Source organism: Condylostylus longicornis, unplaced genomic scaffold (assembly GCF_029603195.1).
Source record: "Condylostylus longicornis isolate FDR11 unplaced genomic scaffold, ASM2960319v2 ptg000043l, whole genome shotgun sequence".
NCBI lineage: Eukaryota > Metazoa > Arthropoda > Insecta > Diptera > Dolichopodidae > Condylostylus > Condylostylus longicornis.
In genome coordinates, this window is record NW_026578012.1 from 619,800 (window position 1) to 640,276 (window position 20,477).

At 21.7% G+C, this 20,477-nt stretch overlaps 1 protein-coding gene across 4 annotated transcripts in view; it reads right to left on the reverse strand.

Moving 5' to 3' along the window:
• Window positions 1–12,558, reverse strand: part of LOC129610059 (cyclic nucleotide-gated cation channel subunit A) — a 118,833-nt gene extending 106,275 nt beyond the window's left edge. The window contains exons 1-4 of one of the 4 annotated variants that reach the window (XM_055522384.1): window positions 11,834–12,558; window positions 8,808–8,878; window positions 8,138–8,287; window positions 2,824–3,138 (exon numbers count right to left, since the gene is read on the reverse strand). In XM_055522384.1, the coding sequence (XP_055378359.1) occupies window positions 2,824–3,138; window positions 8,138–8,160 (338 nt within the window). In that variant the 5' untranslated portion in view covers window positions 8,161–8,287; window positions 8,808–8,878; window positions 11,834–12,558. The remainder of the gene's footprint in view (window positions 1–2,823; window positions 3,139–8,137; window positions 8,288–8,807; window positions 8,879–11,833) is intronic. The other 3 variants (XM_055522383.1, XM_055522386.1, XM_055522385.1) reach the window with 3 other exon arrangements.
• Window positions 12,559–20,477: the final 7,919 nt, after the last annotated feature.

A 20,477-nucleotide genomic window follows, 5' to 3' on the forward strand; every position in this document is an offset into this window, starting at 1 on the left:
AAAAGGAATTTTAACCTGGATTTCATTTAAAATAAAAAAAACCGACTATTCAGACTCCAAATCAAAAATTTTCATGAATATTCCGAACTTACTTATTCGGTTTATTATAGAAATCTACTAAAATAATTCTATAATTTGTTATTCGTATTTTCGAATTTAGAATTTGTTTTTATCAAATACCATGTATGTATTTTTAATTTTCAAAATTCTGCATAATATTTTTATTTTTTAAAAATTTTTTTCTAATAAAATATCTAAAATTATTTTCCAAGTGAATTTCATTTAAATTCAGAAGTTGTTAAATATTTAAATTGGGTCCTACGGAACATATACATATACATAAATACATATATATATATATACATATACACATGTATAAATTGGAATTAATTTATTAAATTTTTATTATTGATGAAAAAATATTTTAGTTTTATACAAAATTTAATTAATAAAATAATTTCAATCAAAATATTTTTTTTTTGTTTTTTGCTCAAATTTTTATTAAGTAAAAACAAATTATATGCTATAATAAATATTTTGCTATCACAGTTTTTGATTAAATAAATTTAATTTTAATTTTAAATTTAGAAATTTAATAATTTTTTCCGATTTTATTTATTCATATTTTATATTTTTTCTGTTTTTTGTTTATAAGGAAACTACGTCACAAAAAAGTTCAAAAAAGGACTAATTAAAATTGAATTTGTTTTTTTTAATTTTTGTTTTTTTTTTTTTTGGGAGTAATATCAAAACAAACAAAACAAAGAACACTCTCACACACACATTAAGCCATATACTAGCTAATCAAAATTCAAAAAACGCAAAATGGATATCACAAGAACAAAAAAGAAAAAAGAGAAATAAAAACTAGAACAAAAAAAAATTTTATTTAAAAAAAAAAAAAGAACTATGAAACCTATTCAACGTGACACAATTTTTGAAGCATTTTATATAAAAATTATTAAACGGGGGGTTATGGGGGTTGGTTGTTTTTTCTATATGTAAATGTTCTATAAAATAAAATAAAATGAAACAAAATGGTTTGTTGATTTTCTTTTATATAACGGTGGTATATAAATTATACATTATGAATTTACTTACATGTTATATACTCGTAATAATAAAGGGAAATTTTGAATGAAAAATGCATACATTCCAAATTTTTTTTTTCTTAATAAATTTATAATATTAATTTTTGTTATATAATTTAAATGATCCTGCCATAGTTAGAATAATATTTTTCAAAATAGTTATTTCCTTTGCAAATAATGTTATAATTGAATCTTACTCAAGACTCCAAAATATCAATCTGTAGAGTACACACTTATTTTTTATGAATGTTGAGTACCCACATGTACCATTTTTGTTTCTTGTCCTTAAATTTGCAAAAAAAAATGAGCTTAAATTTATGATTTTTAAATCTCCCTGTGTAATAGAAACACTTACAATTTCTTATATTCTCAAATTTTTTGCATTCGCTCTTGACAGTTGAAAGTATTTAAACTAATAAAAGATTCTTGATAAACGATCTCATTTTTAAAATATTGCTAGACAAAAGTGGAACATGTGTGCACTCAAATTGTTAATAAGGTGCAATATCTTATGTAAATGATATTTTTAGAATTTCGAAAACTTATTGAATATTTTCACGAAAATTTCTGTTTGCCCCAGGGTTTTTTTCTTATAATTTTCGTTCCAAAAAGGGTACAGGTTTCAAATCAATAGTTTTCGAAATGAATAGAAGAAAATATTGTATAGATTTTGTATTTTATGAACTTTTGAAAATTCTAATTTTTTCTATTTTGTTTTTTTTTTTGTAGTTTTCTTTATTTCGGCAATTTTGTATGAGTAAATTTTTTTATAGAATTTTGCACAAGCTATTTAAGCTTTAATTTCAGCCACTAAATGTTAAAAAATCTTTTATGATAAACCAGATATTTTGGTCAATAAACGTAAATACTGGATTATAAGATTTCTACTATGATCAGTTTAAGTAAAATTGAAAAAAGGCGGAATTATAAGCAGTTTTAATAAAATATAATTCCATAAAAGGATTTTTGTTATTTTATAAATTTTTAAGAAAATATATTAAAAGAGGGCAAATTCTGGAAATTAATTAAAAAAAAAAAAACTTTTATACTGATCGTAATTATACGAAATTGCATATGAAATTTCATAGAATTACGATTTTCTTATACTAGAAATAGATTAAATGTATTAATATTTTCTTAAAATTCTACAACTCTTTTATATTGTTCATCATGTATTCCATGTTGTTGTAATATTGTACACGTATATAAATACGGTAGTCATACGGTATTTCGCATAAGGAACAAAGGTACCGCTGCCCACGCCCCCCATGGAACTTTGTCATTTTATGCGAAATACCCTGCATTATGATGGCAGTATCCTTTAAATCATATTTTATATACAATTACTGTAAAAAAGTTCATTCGGTGTATTTATTCTAAAAATTTCAAAAAAATCACTCTAATAATTTTTATAAGAAAAAAAAAAAAAATTCCAAAAAATTTACTTCATTATGCATTTCAAATCAAATTAAACAAAAAGAAAACAAAAAAAAAAAAGAAATTCAAATTTCTAAAAATTTTACTCATTTGCAAAATATTTTTCAATTTTATTTTCAATTCTTTTACTTTTAATTTCATTCAAAGACATTTATGAATTTTTTAATTTAAATAAAACAAAATGGTGAATTTTTGTGAAGCAAAAAAAAAACAAAAAAATTAGGAAAAAATTATTATATACCAATTTCAAATACTTCTACTATAATACTGAATTAATAAGGATTTAAAAGCTTACATCCTTGGCGAATATAATAATAAAAGTTTGTTAATGTCACGTTGAATTGTTCCATTTTTAGTATGTAATGATACAAATTTTATTTTGTTTTTATTATTATCATCATCAGTTGAATGAATTTCATCAATTCGACCCAATAACCATTTTGTTGGCGGTATAAATTCATCTTCAATTAATACGATGTCACCGATATTAAAATCATATCTTTTACTTTTATAATAAATTCCTGAATTCGATTTTATTTGATGAATATATTGATAATTTTTTTTTTGATTAGAATTATTGTTGTCGGGTAATCTTTGTACACAAAATGACCTTTAAAAATATATATAATATATATATTTAATTACATACATATATATAATTATGAAAAATATTATTATTTTAAAATATGAAAAATATTGGAAGGATAAAATTGATTTATAAAATTATGTTAGTTTGTAATGCAGACGATTATAATTTTTTTGGGTAGTTTACTCAATTTCAACTATATTTTCAATTCTATACTAAAAAATGAAATTTTCAGAATGATTTTTTTTTTCAGAGGATTTTTTTATTTTATTTCAAAAAATATTAATTTAATAATAAAAATTTAATGTTTACTTGCTTGTAATATAAATACATTGGAAATCTATAAATATTATTTTTACAAAAAAATGAAAATTCTAACAATATTTACAGTGGAATTCTTTATTTTTGAAAAATTTATGAAAATTTTTAAGATCAATATTGAATTTCTTATTGGGATTTGTGCATGAATTCAAAATAAAATTCTCTATGGATTATTTACTAATACTTTACGAATAGGGATTTAGAAATTTGAGGATTTTTTAGTAGTCTAATAATAAGAATTGACTTAATGACACAAGAAACTTGTTCATGTTTATCTACAATATCATGCATCAGCCCTATCCTCCTCCCAAAAGCGAAGTAGGATAAGAAAACACAAATAATAATAAAATTTACAATTCCTAAGTCTTTCAATCTAAAAAAGTAGAATTTGAAGAAAATTATTGCAACTGCAATAATAAATTCGAAAATTCATTTATTTACGAAAAATCAACTCAAATTTTCAAAAATTGTTCTGAAATTTTTATAAAACAAACAATTTTTTTTCAGAACAATATTTGATTTTTATTTAAAATGAAGTCGCAAAAAGTGAGAGTGGAAGTGAGTGGAAATAAATTGAATGGCTCCCTTTTTCACATTTTTCGAATAAAATTTTTGTTTATTATAAAAATTCATTTTAATTGTGTCAAATTATTTCGTGAACAACAATGATAAATAAGATCGTAAATTAATTTAAAGCACAAAATGATTACTATAATCTGGATTCTCTACCATTCTACATTATCATCATCTTGTATATTGTCAAGGAGAATGAAATCTGTTTATCATTTTTTATGAATTTTACCTGTGTTCCTACTTTACTATACCTATGAATTATATGTATATCATATTGTATACCAATAATGTGAGTTTAATCATGAAAAGTGATTTGCAAATTTTACCATTTTTATAAATAATATTCATGAAAACTTCATTACAACAATGACCAAACTAAAAAAAAAAAAAAAATGAATAAACTAATGAATAAAATAAAAGTTTAAGTGAGTTATCTTATTCAGTCATGTATAAGAGAAGAAGTAAATCCTTAAAGAAATTATAAAGAAAATGAAAAAAAGTTCCTACAAACAGAAAAGGGTCAAAATTATTATAAAATTTTCTTTTGAAATTTTTTTTTTTGGTGACATAGAGATAATATTATATAATATTACATAATATGAGTAAAATAAAAATAAAATCCTGTGTAGTGTACTTGAGCTCAATAATATTGTACCCCTAAAAGTATGCAATCATATTTTTTATTTTTTTTTTTCAAATTTACTCTCTTTGAGATTTTTATTGCAAAAATTAATAAAAAATTTTTAATTTTAAAATATTGTATTACAGGATCACAAATATTTCTACATATAAAAGCAAAATTTAATTTAAAATTTAAATTTAATTAATTTAATGTCCCTCTTAACATAGAACGATTCATTATGTAATATATGAAGTTATTTACGAAATTTACTGAATTAACTACACTGAAAGACCTGCTTTTTGGTTCTAAAGAATATAATTTAATTCGCAACCACACACATTATTTAAAATAATTTATGTAAAATTGATGATTAAATTTTTCTTCTATAAATTCATAGAATTCTGAATATAATAATTTTTAAATGTGCGAAACATTTAAGTAAAAGAAATCTTCTGAAATTTGAATTAATTTAATAATATGTAAATATACTTATATTTTTATATGTAATATGACAAAGTCAATATTCTATAAAGAAAAGTTATACTAACTTTATTTCTCGAAGTTTAGCAAAAGTTGCTCTAATCTAATATTCTTTAAGGAAAAGTTATACTATTACAATTTTCACAATCACACACATATATAAAGGGATTAAATTTATTAAAATTTATAGTTAATATAAAATTTATGAAAATGTCAAATTTATGAAAATTTCACTATAAACTTAAATTATATTGACCCAAAATACCTAGATATAAATTCTTGTACAAAAATCATATAGAGTTTTAATATAGTTACTAAAAATTTGTTAAAGATCTTCAAGGAAAATTCAAAAAGACAGAAATTTTTTCGTAGAAAAAAAAAATTTGAAATTATTCATAACTTTTTCTCAAGTTTAGCTAATATTTCTAATTTTTTTTTTTTTTCTGGTTACATATATTTATATACACATGTACATGGAATGTATATATGAGTCCCATACCTATTTAAATATGGTATATAAAAATAAACTTACAAAAATGTTATAAATAGTTACAAAGAGAAATGAACTAGAGTTAGATAAATCTTTTTCTTTAAAAGTAATTTATTACATTATATAATATACCCTATATAGCATTAAATATATATTGGTATATGAATGAATAGGTATACACACGAGAAAATAATTTATGTTCCCACGTGTTCATTTTGTGCTATAAAAAAAATGTTAGTTAATTACTCATTTATAAAATTCTCTTTTGTATTTTTTACTTTTTTTTTGGATTAAACGTACAAATTTAATATTTTATTTGAATAATATATTTATTATATATTATATATATATATACATAGATATTGTTTAGAATGTAGAGAAAGATTTGAATTTGATAAGATAAAGCAAAAAAATTTGAGAGACTAGAATAAAGAAAAAAGGATTTTTAAAAAAAAAAAAAATTTTCCATAATATTTTTTCATCTTTTCATAAAATTATCATTTCTTATTATCTTCTATTCATAAATAAATTTACCATTATATTCAAATATAATAAAATATTAGAAAATAAAATTTTAAGAAAATCCAACCTAGCTACCTATAGTGGATGAATGAAATCCTGCCCATTAATAAAATTTAATTTTTAAAGAGTAACTATTGGATAAAGCAAAGACTCGAACATAAAATGATTCTCAACAATTTCGAAAATTGAAACGATCTGATTAATTGTAAATCAAGATCGTTTATTTGTCAAATTTTGAATTTATTTCGAAATAATCTAAAATTGTCATTAATAACTAAAATTTCATGTCCATATAACAGTTTCATTATTGCTAATACTGGAATATTTATTTAATAAAATACGAAATATATAAGAAAGCTATATAAAAATTTTATTTCAAAATTTCGATAATAAAATATTAAATTTTCATTTTACGGGATGTTTTCGTAATTATTTAATTAATTTTTTAATAATTTTCATTCCTAATTGAATAAATAATGTTAGATAACAATTTGAAATTATTTTATGTTTTAAAAATATGAAAAATTTTTGGGTATGTATTTGATTTAAAGTTACTTATAATATGAAAATTAATGAAAAATGAAAACTTTTCTAAGGAATTTATCTAAATATTTTCAAAAAAATTGATAAAAACTTTATTAAAAGATTTTATTCATAACACTTAAATCGCATCAAATCTTCTATTAAAATTATATAAAAAAAATTCTATAAAATCAAATTTCTATTGAATGGAATTATATTATGTAGAGAGTCATGAAATTTTTTATGTTCACTATAATAATATTATACAAGTAGAATTTATTTACTTACTATTAATATGTTTTAAGCTTTACAAGGAAATACGCGTGTGTCATCATTTTTATCTTTTACAATCTATCTCCTAATGATCTTTGTATATAATAAGGTTAAAATATTAGATGAATATAGAGATTTTGAATCATTATTTTATATATTTATATATCTATTTGTATTATGTACATTACTATATATTAAAATATTTATATTATAGTTAAACTTTGTTATGATTATATATAATAATTTACAATTGGAAAAATTTTGAGAAAACATTGAATAATATAGAAATTTGCTATATACAAGTTTGGTGAACGTAAAAATTTATTAAATGCTAATTAATGGAAAAATTTCTCTATGGTTTAAGTATTATTTTACCTTATGTACCTTTGAGTTTTTGTTATTTTTCCTATATGTAATATTTATTTACATAAACTGTGATTTTAGTTTACTATATGTAATGTTATTATTTACGAATAATAAAAATAATAACAAAAATTCGAAAATACAATGATTTACCTACCATTTTAATTTCATAAAATTCAAAATTTTTGTAACTATCAATTAATATTAATTATTATATAATAAATGAAATTTAAAGAGTAAATTTTTTAATATTAAGTAATAAATTTGGATGAAATTTTAGAATATCTAATTAATTATTATAATATTGAAATATTAAATAAAATATAATTTACAAATATGGTGATTTATTTTAAATTTAAAATAAAATTACCTAAATTGAATTGTTTATAAACTATTTTAAAAGTTTCTATGTTTACAACTAATCTATGAACATTGTAATATTCAGAAAATATTTAATACATAAAATATTTTATAATATTTTTTTAATAATTTTGCTTGAATGAAATTAACTACAGTTCACACATTATTTAAGAAAACTATATTATAGACCTTAAAATAGAGGAATCAAATCTATGGTGAGCAAGTAATAAAAATATTTGAGAGAGCGCATTATTCATATATAAAAAAATTAAAATACTATTCATATGTAGAGAGAAATAATAAAAATAATTCTCTCACATCATAAATGTTGCATGATAGTAAAATATTTTTATTGATTTTGCATATGAAATTTATGTCTTCTCATTTTTTATGTATGAAATAATTTTTCTCTCATAATACTTATACTCTTTGATTCTATGAATCGTCAATATTAATAAAAAATAAAAGCATGTAAAAGGAAAACACAAAAATATTACATTTTGTTTATAGTTGATTGCATTTTCACAAATTTACGATAACATTTTTTCTCTGGTATTTGTAGAAATCTTTATATACTGTTCTTGTGATCATATAGCATAATTGAACATTAAAAAACGAAATTATAAAACCCCCAGTTGACAATTCACCTTTTAATAATAATTTGTTTCTCTTAATTTTTGTTTTATGTATAAATTATTTTAATAATAAATAATTATTTATAAATATTTAAAATATAAAAATAAAATTAAATAAAATTAAAATTATTAATATTATACATAAAATATAGCGTACCAATTAATTATTTTTTTTGATTAAATTTATTATACATATATTTAATTAGTATATAATATTATGTATAAATTAAAATTATAAAATCATAATTAATATATTATTTTTTTTTATTATTAAATTTCTACTATAATGCATTTTGAAATTATTTTTCAAAAAAATACAAAAAAAAAAAAAAAAATGAACAATCTTAATTAACATTTTAAATTATTAATATAAAAATAATTTTGGCAAACATTTTCAATTTGTGTTCAATCAAACAAACTCAAAATTTATTGATTAATTTTGAAAAAGCATAGATTATTACTAATTTTATTAATTAATTATTAAGTATAATTTCATTATTTTTATAATTGTAATTATAATTGAGAGACTTACTTTTTAAGCAAAATGGTACATTTATGTTGCCTCAGTTTTTATTTTTTATTTTTATTTTTAATTTTTAACACCTAAAATTGAACATCAAAAATATTAATTAAGATTGAAATTTAATTTAATTTTTATTTTTTATATAATATTAAAAATTTATATTCAATTTTTCTTTTCAAGTTTATTTTTGTAATTTATAAAATTTTAAAGGTAAAAAATTTTTAATTAAATTTTAAAGTGTAATTCACATGTTTAGTGAATAAAGTTTCAAGTTTATTAGCATTTCTGCAATATTTTTTATATTTTTAACAATTTAGAATATATTTTTAAGATAAGCGTGCAAAAATTGCAATAATGTTCTCATTAATTTATTAAATTTTATTAAAAGTGTTATATATTAAGGTGTAGAAAGCGCTATTGTGTTGAATTTGTGATTAATCATAAATAATAATTAGAACTCGAATTGAGAAGAATTAATACCTAGGCAAATATATAAATACCCAGTAAAAAAAATTGAATTTTTATTAATTGCGGTAATCGGAAACGTATGCTTTTATAAAAACGAAATACAATGAAGTCTATCATTAGCAAATTTCCAAGTTTTGTAAAATTTCATTGTTAAAATAATTTGATATAATGAAATATAATGAAAAAATAATAAATTTAAAATTATTTTTATTGTATTTAATTAAATTTATAATTAAATTGTATGAGAAAATTTAATAAAAATTTTGTTTACTTATTTTAATGTCGTAATGTAGTGTTTATTATGAATTATTGTGGAAGAATTTGAAATTCTATCAAGAGAGTATTCAAAATTTTTTTTTTTACATTCGCCTAAATATATGCAACATTTGTAGATGGAATAGTTTTTGGATAATAGCTTAGCTATTCGTAATATTTCATTATGTTTAGTTATAGATATTGAAAATTTTCGATTAATTATAATATTATACAGGGTGCTTTTTTTTAATTTTTTTTTTACGACTATTTGCATGTATATTATTTGCTTATACTTATGTATGTATATTCTGGACAAAGTTTTTCAACTTTTTACAAATTTTAAAAATTAATTTTTTTTTTAACCATTTCATTTGATTTTCAAATACACGTCATTACGCCATTTTATCTTCAGTTTACCTATAATCGAGAAAATTACGTAAAACTGTGATATTACTGTTTTTTTTTTTTTTTTGAGGGAAAATTGTCGATTCATTTTCGATTTTATTTCCCTTTATTAGCAATTTCACAAAAAAAAAACATATTTAATAGCAAACAGTTTTTCTTATCATGCATAAATTTGAATAAATTTTGATAACGAATAACATTGCCAGCATAATTTCTATAAAAGTAATAATGTACCTATATGAAATACATACATACACACATACATAAGTATATTACGATATTGTTTAAGTACATTACATTTTTATTTGTTTTTTTCTATGTGTTGGCCATGTACAATAATGTAAAGTAAAAATATTATTATGTATGAATAATTTTGTATTAAATCATTTTCTATGATAAATTCATTAAGTATAACATATTGAATTTTTTTGGAATTTTCTATCTGGGTTTAACAATATTCAACGTTATAGTGTATCATATTGTAATAGGTATTATGTAAGTATGTACATAAGGGTACTAAATGAAATCAAAATTGAAATATCTGATATATAATTGATTAAATTCGAAAATGTATTCATAACCCTATAAAGGGTGAAATGAAATAATAGAGCTTATCCCTAAAAACCACAGTCATAAAATTTTTGGTTTTTTTAATTTTTGCAGAAATGTTCTGGAAGAAATTTTAAAATCTAATTTGTTTTTCCAACAAGTGACCATTCTAGATGGTCGCTGTAACAACTGTCTTATAATTGTACATAGGGTAGTTATGGGAGAATACAACAGTATATTTTATAACAATATTTTAATTAATTTGTCAAATTTTCGTTGTCAAATTATTTTTAATTTAATGTTCTATACCTGCTTGATTTGTCTGACTTTTTCAAATGCAATCATTTTAATACAAATCTCAAAAAATTAAAAAATAATTTCTATTACAAAGTAACACTGATATATTATAGAGTATAACAATTTCAAATAGAATTTTAAATAATATTTAACTCCTATATTGTAAATAATAAAAAGAAATTGTACTATACGAATAATTATTTAAAAAATAATTCACATTTTTAAATTTTTATTATAAATTTTATAAATAATTGTATAATATGTGTATAATGTGCAAATATTTATTGAATTCTGTGCATTTTAATTTACATTATATAATATTATATGTATTTAAATTTTAAAATAATTTGTATTTTATAAAGGATAATTAAAAATGTACTTGAATAATGTTAATGTTATGTTGAAATAAGAGAAAATTTTTACAAATAAATTTGAATTATATACAGTGGTCCCCCAATATACGTAATAACCTGATATATATACAGAATGGTAATATTTGTTGCATTTTTTTTTAATTCTCTTATACTCGGCACAATGCTCGTTCGAACTCGGCATATGTCTCCAATTTTTTTTTTTTAATTTACTTGCTACCATGTGGAATAAAGAATACTGATGGTGCTACGATTTACAATATACATATTGGTGGTATGTTTTTGGCATAAAAATCAAAAAAGAAACGTATATCGAGGGATTACTGTATTGTATTATAGCGTATTCTATAAAAATATTTACCTATATTGAATTTTGAATTTTATTTGTGTAAAATATGGAAAATAAATTATGTATATTTTATGTACATAGGAAATTTTTTTTCTTTGTATATAATTGAAAATTATATTAAAAAAAATTTTAATAAAAAAATTATTTATATAAAAAATAAAGAATAATAAATAATTAATATTTAAAATCATCTGATTTTATAAAATTATAATTAATAATTAATAATATTTATGATATATATATATAATATTTATAGTTATATCTGAATATATATATATAATGTATTTTTCTCAATATAAATAATTTAATAATTTATTTGTGTATATAATATATATACTTACTTAAAATCATAACGTGGAGATTCAGCGTCATTATTTCGTCGATTTATCATAGAATTTGCCCGTTCTCCACGGGCTGCGGCCATCATATATGTCCACATGGCGAATCATTTCATATATTATCCCAATTAATAAATTAAAGATGATTTTGTTTTGAATATACTCTGTTTGTTATCCTTTTTTGCTAATTAATTTTTTTTTTTTAATATACTCAAATAATTTTTACTGTAAATAATTTTTAAATAGTTTTTCTCTTAAAAATTGAAATTTTTTCTCTTAAATAACAATAATTGTACATAATTTTTTTTTTTTTTTTTAACTCGACATAAAATTATAATGGGTTTTTTTTCTCTCTGTGTAAAAATTTTCTAATTGTTTCTTAAAAAAAAAAAAATTTATTTTTTTAATGTTGCTATTTAATTTTTTTTTTTCTTGTTATGTGGTTATTATTCTTTTTTATATGTATGTATGTATATACAATATACTATTTTTTTTTTTGTTAACTATTTTCAAAAGTTTATTTAGTACTAAATTTGTTGTAATTTAAAGCCAATTATAAAGCTAAAATACACCATACCACACCATCATTATTAAAATTACAAAAAAAAAAATAAGAAAAATAGAAAATTATTTTTTGTTTTAAGTGATAACTGGCATTAAAATTTTTGTTTGTTTTTTTATCATGGTTTGGTTTGGTTGAATGGATGGAAAACAACAATTTAAAAACTGTTTTGTAATCTGCAATTAGAAAAAAAAAAATTATATGAAAGTAGGTTAGTAACAATTAAATTTTTTTTTTAATTTTATTTTTATTTTTAACTATTTGTAAAAGTGTAATTATAAAATATATAAAAATTGTTGTGTATACGTAGTAAGTTCGAAACAAAATTCTAGATCATTTTAAAAATTTACGAAATAAGGTAGAATATTTTTAAAGAATTTCCAATTATAAAATATTCACCAGTTATGATTTACCCTAATCACAACAGATTCACCGAATAAATATCAAAATGCAAATACTCTCCGCTTACTCTTCGGGAACCACATAAAGGTGAACCAACTTACAAAAATTCAGCATTCAGTCCACAAAAATGTAATTCTGCAGTCATGGTTTTTCAATATTCTTTAATTCCGATTTCTTTTCAAATATTTCTAGATTTCTTAGTTTTGTTATGGATTCTCAAAACCAAAAATCAATTAGGGAATGGAATCTAACCAATTATGTGATCATTTTAAGTCTAATGTCAATCAACATTTTTTCTTTAAAGAGTTTTAGCATTAAAGCAAATTATTTGAAAAAATATTTAATGAGAAAACTGGAACATTAAATTGTTAATGAATTGATAACTATAATATAGTTTCCAGCATAACGTAGGATATATAAATTTGTTCGCAAAAACTAGTGGGGCTAATATCAGGAATATAAAAAGGATTTATACTTCTTGCAGATGATTCTTCTATCAGTAATGATTGAATGTTATAAATCTACTCAATTTATTTTATATTTTATTGATAATAGTTTCTGTTATATTTGGTATCAATTGTGAAAACCGGAAAAAGATCAAAAACTTTAATTTACTTTACCCTTATACTTAAGCTGTACCCTTATATAGATACACAGAAATTTCGTATAATGTGATAAATTTTGCCTCATTTGTATAACAATAACAATATTATTAATTTATTGAACGCACTGTGTATTTCAATGGACTTATTAGCACACATTTTATTGTAATAAAGAAAATTATTTCTATTTATTTAAAGTGTTAACTCTTATATAATTTTATCAGTTTTAAACACATATATATTTATCATACCTACATAATAAGTTGGTGAGTTTTATGTGAATATATTAAATGTGTGGAAGCTTTTTAATTTTAAAATATTAATTAAGTCATTTAAAAATTGAAACTTTTATAAAAGTTGAAATTTTATGACAATTTAATTAAATGTTTTTATAAAAAAATTAATTTAAAATTTTGTATCCCCTATTAAATATTTCATTTAATATTGTCTGCAAAGTTTTTTGAATGATTTTATTTTTTAATGTTGATCACATATTCTATATGTAACGAAAATTAAAGGGGTGGTCAAATTAAACGAGTATAACGAGAAAATATTTTGTGTAATATGAGAAAATTAATGTTGTGGATTAAATAAGTGATATGAAAATCTTTAGTTGTGTTAAAAAATGTGATAAATTTTTATTGTTTTACAATTAAATACATATATATGTATGTATATGTGTATACGAACATGGTTGTCATTATGTTTTTAAAAAGATATTAAAAGTATTAAATGTAATTAATAAGTGATTTAAAAATTTAATTTTTAAATGAAAATTTGAAAAATATTTAAGTAAAATATTTGTTCTTGAATTTATTATAGTGTCTTTTGATGCAGTGTGAAATTTTAATAAAGGTTTTCCAAATTATATTATTATTAGCGGCGAGATTAGTGACAAATGAGGTTTTTTTCGCAGGATTTTTGTAAATGTTGAGTAAAATTTATTATAGAAAACCTGAATTTGAATTTTTTATAATTCTCCGTAAATTCGGAATATAATTAACATAATTCGGAATATAATTCATTAACATCGTCTACTGCGAATCAGCGAATTTGTGTAGAATTTATTAAAAATTAATTCCTAAAAATTTAAATTTACTTATTTTATTTGCCATTTCCTAAGGAATGGAAAAAATGGGAAAAAACTTTTTTTCTAATAAATTTTTTTTTCAATTTTGTAGGAAATATGTCAAATAAGTGCTCTCCTTTTTCTATAAAATACAATATGAGTATTCTATAAGTAAATGAATGACGGACTCGCTTTGAGGGGAGCGTCAACTCCTTTTATTAGACCGTAGCCATATTTTGAGATGTCAAGGAAAACGGTCCTGGGACCATTGAATTGTTGGGGGGGAACGGACCAAGTTCGAACTGTGCGAAAATTTTCTGGGCCTATCTCACTTCAAACAATTTAGGACTAAGGAGCGGGAGCTGATCAAACTTGTTCGCCAGACTTCAGGCTTTTGGTTGGTAAATCCACTGGAGACTGCCTCTTAATGGTTCATCTGAAAAGAATAAGAAAGCCGGTAGGCCAATTCTGTCCTCTTTGCATTGAACGAAACGATGGAGCACTTGTTATGTAAATGCGAGATTTTAGCTCACCTGTGGCTGAGATGCCTCAGAAGGGACTTTGTGGCCCCGTAAAAACTGTACTTAAATTATTGAGAATTACCTATATTATTGCTACACAATAAAAAGGTTAAAATTTTTTATTTTATTGCTTAAATGAAATTTCAAAAAAATACCAAAAATTTCTCTTTTTCTTCTCTTTTCAATAAAATATTTTTGTATATAAGTTCTTACAACAATATATATATATATATATATGTATAGAATTTGTATTTGATTTCTCAATTAAATAAAATCCTTTCATTTTTCTTAATATTTAAATAGCGTTAAAGCGTAAATATTTATTTATGACTTTTAAAATATATACTTAAATACTTTGCAATTTACACATAAATAAAGTATTAATAATAATATTAAATACATATGTACATATATGGATGTGTATATACTATGTGTTGCACATGTACATAACATATATAAATGTACACAAACATAATATAAATATATTGAAAATCTTTTTCCTATGAACAATATTATACATTATATGTGTATATGCATGTTTACATATATATGTATATGTAATGAATTCGGTTTCAATGATAGCACAAGTGTAAATTTTCACAAAAAAAATTAAGAGAATTTTTAAAATAAGATTATATTATAAGCGTACTTAATACTTGGAAACAGTTTCCATTGCATATATAAATACATTTGGAAATTTATAATCCCCACCCCTCTTTAAGTAAATATTAAACAAAATTTTTGAAATTATGAAAAAATTATTTGCTTAAAAGAATTTTTGCTGTCTGTCATCTCTCTTTTCTCTGTTTCAAATTTGTAGAAAAAATTTGTTCTTTGTTAGTAAGAGATAAATGATATTAATTCGGTACCAAAAATATGAAATTTCCCTATTTAAGCTATTTTCTCTAAATTTTTGAATAAACTCAAATATTTTAATATAATGAGAAAAAAAAAAAATTTTGTTGAGTAGCTAGCAGAAATTCTGTTTTTCTTATTTCTGCCCCAAAATATATGCAATATTTTAAAGTAGCTGGTTTTTTAAAGCTTGTTGGTAATTTAATTGTAAGAATTATAAAAAATTTTAACAAAATCAAAATTAAAATGAAAAGTGCTCTCTTTTGCAAATAATTATTTTGAATTTAATTTATGGTTTTCTCTTATTCTCCTATTGAAAAAATTTATTTGTTATAAATATTCTTATATGTAATTAAAAAGGATAACGAACAGAAAACAAAAAAAAAATTATAATGAAGATATTTTCATAACAATAAAAGAGTTTCCAAAAATTTTGATTTTTAAATAAAGAGTCATTGACAGTAAAGTGATTGTACTTTATTAGAATAATTTTTATATACATAAATAATACATATATGTATGTATGTAATGTGTATAACGAGTAATTAAAATATTATTTTCAAAATTGCTTAAAATAATGTGTGAGAGAATAACCACCTGAGTACATACTCTTTTGCATAATTGTTTAAAAATTCTAATTTAAAATCAAAAAATAAAATTTCTTATGTTTATATAGAATAATGCATATTTAAATAGGAATTTAAATTAAGTAGTACAAAAATGTTTTTATGTATACATAATATAACAGAGAAAATTATAATTCTATATGGTTAGGGTATTAAAATCTTAATTTAGAATGCATTTAAGAAAATTATGGGCTAAATATGAACAACTTAAGCATAGAAAACCACACAATTCAGATTTTTAGACAAATTTGAACTTGAAAGCAACATTTTGGTATGAGAATTACGAGAGAAATTCTTTTACAAATTTTCGGTATAGACTTTTTGAAGCCCACTCTTTATTTAGTAATACCATTAAAACAATTTAATTCTAAAGATATATGTATGTGTATGCCTACTCGAATATATGAGATTAATTCAATTTTTGTTTCACTTAAATTTAAAAATTTATAAATTTTTTTTCTCTCTTTTTTTATTTTTTTTCATTATTAAATATTTTTTTTAAAATTGTTATTATTAATTAAAAAATAAAACCAAAACAAAAAAGAAGGGAAATTTAATGCCTTTCATTAAAAATTCATAAAGAAGAGAGAGAGAAAAAAATAAACGATGTAGGTATATAAAATTTCCATGTGCAAAAGTGAAACCGCAAGGTAAGCTTTATGGAAACAAAATAACAAAAATATGTATGTTAAAAACATAAAGAAATAATTAAAAGTTTTGAGGCAAAAAAAAATAAAACAAAGCTATTTTGCAAGAAACAAGCAGAATAACAGAAGAAAAAGAAGAAGAAGAAGAAGAGGTATTAATAAATAAATAAACGAGAAACCAAAGAAGAAAAATGAAACACAAAAAAAAAAAGAGAAACAACAGTAAAAGGATTCTTCACCTTTGACTTGTTTTTCCTAGAAATTCTGATAAAAATTATGAAAGAGAAAAGAATAATGTAAATATTTTTTTGTATACCGAATTTTGAAAATTTTATTATAAAATGTGTGGAAAACTTGTATATGAAATCATTTTGAAAATTTAAATATTAAATATTTTTATATAATCCTTTTTATTACATTATTTATGTTACTGCAGGATCATAAATTATAAAATCCTAATTTTTTTTTTAATTATTCCAAAAGGGTAAAATTAAAAAATTTAAATTTCCCATATAATAATGCAGAGTATTGCATTTATAATTTTTTATTACGATTTCTAATATTCAAAATAAATATAAGTAGTGGCTACGTAGTATAACTGATGGAAATTTTTCACATCTGTAATTGCAGAACATGTAGAACATGAGTCCGCCCAGAACTCGGTAGATCTCTGGTTCGAGTCCAGTTCGAATTTATTAAAAAAATTTTTCTTCCTTGACTCGTTCATTTGATTAAGTCATCCATCTGTTCCGCAAGTGTATGAAGAAATTTCCATTAGTTATTCTTGTAATAATCAATAGTATAAAAAAAATATTGTAAAAACAACAATACGTTGTGTTGGCAATTAACATTATAATAGTGTCTAATGATTGCATTAAAATTAGTTTATACAACAATACTATTTAAGGATATTAATTCATTGTTCAGATTTGTTCTGTCACTGATTAATAAGCATTTCCAATTAATATTATTTTGGTTGATTATGAGATTAACTTTTATTAAATCATTAATTACCTGGCAATAATATTTTGTACTATTTTTCAGAAATTGTCTTAACGACTTATAAAGCGGAAATATATTGAAAAAAGGAACGCTGGTCTGATCTATAATTTTTTGTAAATTACTACCAATATTTCTGATATTTAATATGAAATATAAATATTTATCTCATACTCTCAAATGAGTAAATAAAATCGAATATAGTTGAATTATTCAGACATCATTTTTATATAATAAGACACTGATTATCGCGTTTCATTTGCAAAAATATCAGTATTAAGTTCTAGACAATGATAAGAATTAGAATTCATACAGAAATATGATTAGCCCTCTTTTCATTTGCAACAGAAATCAATTTTTCATTTACTATGTCTTTTTCAAATTGGAAAATTCAGACGTTCTTTAAACGCATATATTGTAAATTATTATTACCATTAAATAGCCAAGTTAATAAAGTTGGGTCAAACCAATGGTTTGTATTGTAGCACTTTTCCCTTCAACAAGTGAAAATACTGCTTTTAAATTTTAATAGTCTATGTATATCCACCACACTATTAAAATTTATTTTCATTTATAAACGAAACTATTTCTAGGATTGCATACATTTAGGATGAACCATTTATGCAGTCTTTGAAATAAAGCAAAAATTAATATAAACAGGGGTTAACATAATGCTCGATTTTAAGGGTTAATTGTGTGAGTTAAGAAAAATAATTATATTTTTTAGTGTCATGGAATTTCCCGTTAACTTTTTGCGTTTATAGAAATTTGAAAAAACTTGCGGTTTCAGAAATATAAGGTGTCAAAAATTCAAATTTTACAAATTTCAAGAGGCCATAACTTGAGAGGGGGTGGAGATGAAAAAAAATTTTCTTCTAACGAAATGAACTACTTGTTAATGTCTAAAAGCCCTTAAAATTTCAGGCTTCTACAGGCTGGGGTCTAGAAGAAAAACGACATCAAAAATTTGGAAAAAAAAGGACTGCAGATAACGGTAAATTTGAACGGCCATTTTGTTTTTCTAAAGTTTAGCTACAGTATACCGCGGTAGGGGAAGCAAGCCACTGCCTTTCTGCGTTCGCGAAATTTCAAAAATGCTAATGGTTTCATTGCAACAAATAGTTAAAATAGGCTATTTTTAGTGCTTTGGAGGGGAATAACTTCTATAGGGGGGGAGATAGGTAAAAATTTTGTTCTACGAAAATAAGTTTCTAGTAAAGATCTATGTACGTATTAAATTTCAGCTTTCTATCTTTAAGAATGTAGAAGTTTTGTAAACAGACACACGGACAGACGGACGGACGGACGGACGGACGGACGGACGGACGGACGGACGGACGGACGGACGGACGGACGGACAGAGTGAAACTAATAAGCACTTTTTTCAAAAAATTTTTGGAAAAGTGCTAAAAACCAATTTAACATTTTATTAAACATTACTGTTATTCTAGACTGTAAGTTTTACTCTAATAATTCAATACTATAATATTGTAAAAGATGAAAGAACATAAACAAAATTATTTATTAATAAAAATATATGAAAAATAATACACTTTATGTGCCATACAAAACTCTTAACAGATAATTTTTTTTTAACTTGCCAACATCTTTATAACGTACACCCTATATACAAATGCAATTTATGAGTTTCTTATAAAATTAAATTATAAATCATGCTATCAACATATACTCTTATACTACACAATCATAAACATTATGTCAATAATGCATATTATATTTTCCCCGTATACATATATACAATCATAAATAAACCAATTCAAAACCACTTTACATGTCATAACTACCATACTTATACTTATTGTCAAGTAGTATATTAATAATGCTTATGCTAAGAACTTAAGATTTAAGTATATGTATACCTCTACTCTCCTTATACATATTATAAGATTTTACTCGTGTACATAATAATGTACAGTGTACTACATATGTATTGCGCAAAGGTATTTTTCATAAAAGTTCCCTTGAAGGTATTTACTTTTATAGAAATTTAAATGTTCTCACACATCGTTTTCATTAACACCACTTTATAAATAAAATCTCAAAAAAAAATTATAAAGAAACAAAAAGAAAAAAAAAACAAAGTCCCTTGGGAATTTTTTTTCAGCAATCTCTTTTTCGAGTACTTTTTTTTTATACTCACTAGAATGAAGCAAGCATAAAATACAACAATGAGAAAAGCTTATGCAATAAATTTATTTTTCGGATTTTTTTTCTTTCTCTTTTTTCTCATTTCTTTGTATTATGTCAAACTTAAATCACTCGAGTACTTTTATAATAGGCCTTCTGACTATAAATATCTCAAAACAATAAACGTAATGGTTTCAAAATCTAAAATGTTTATAT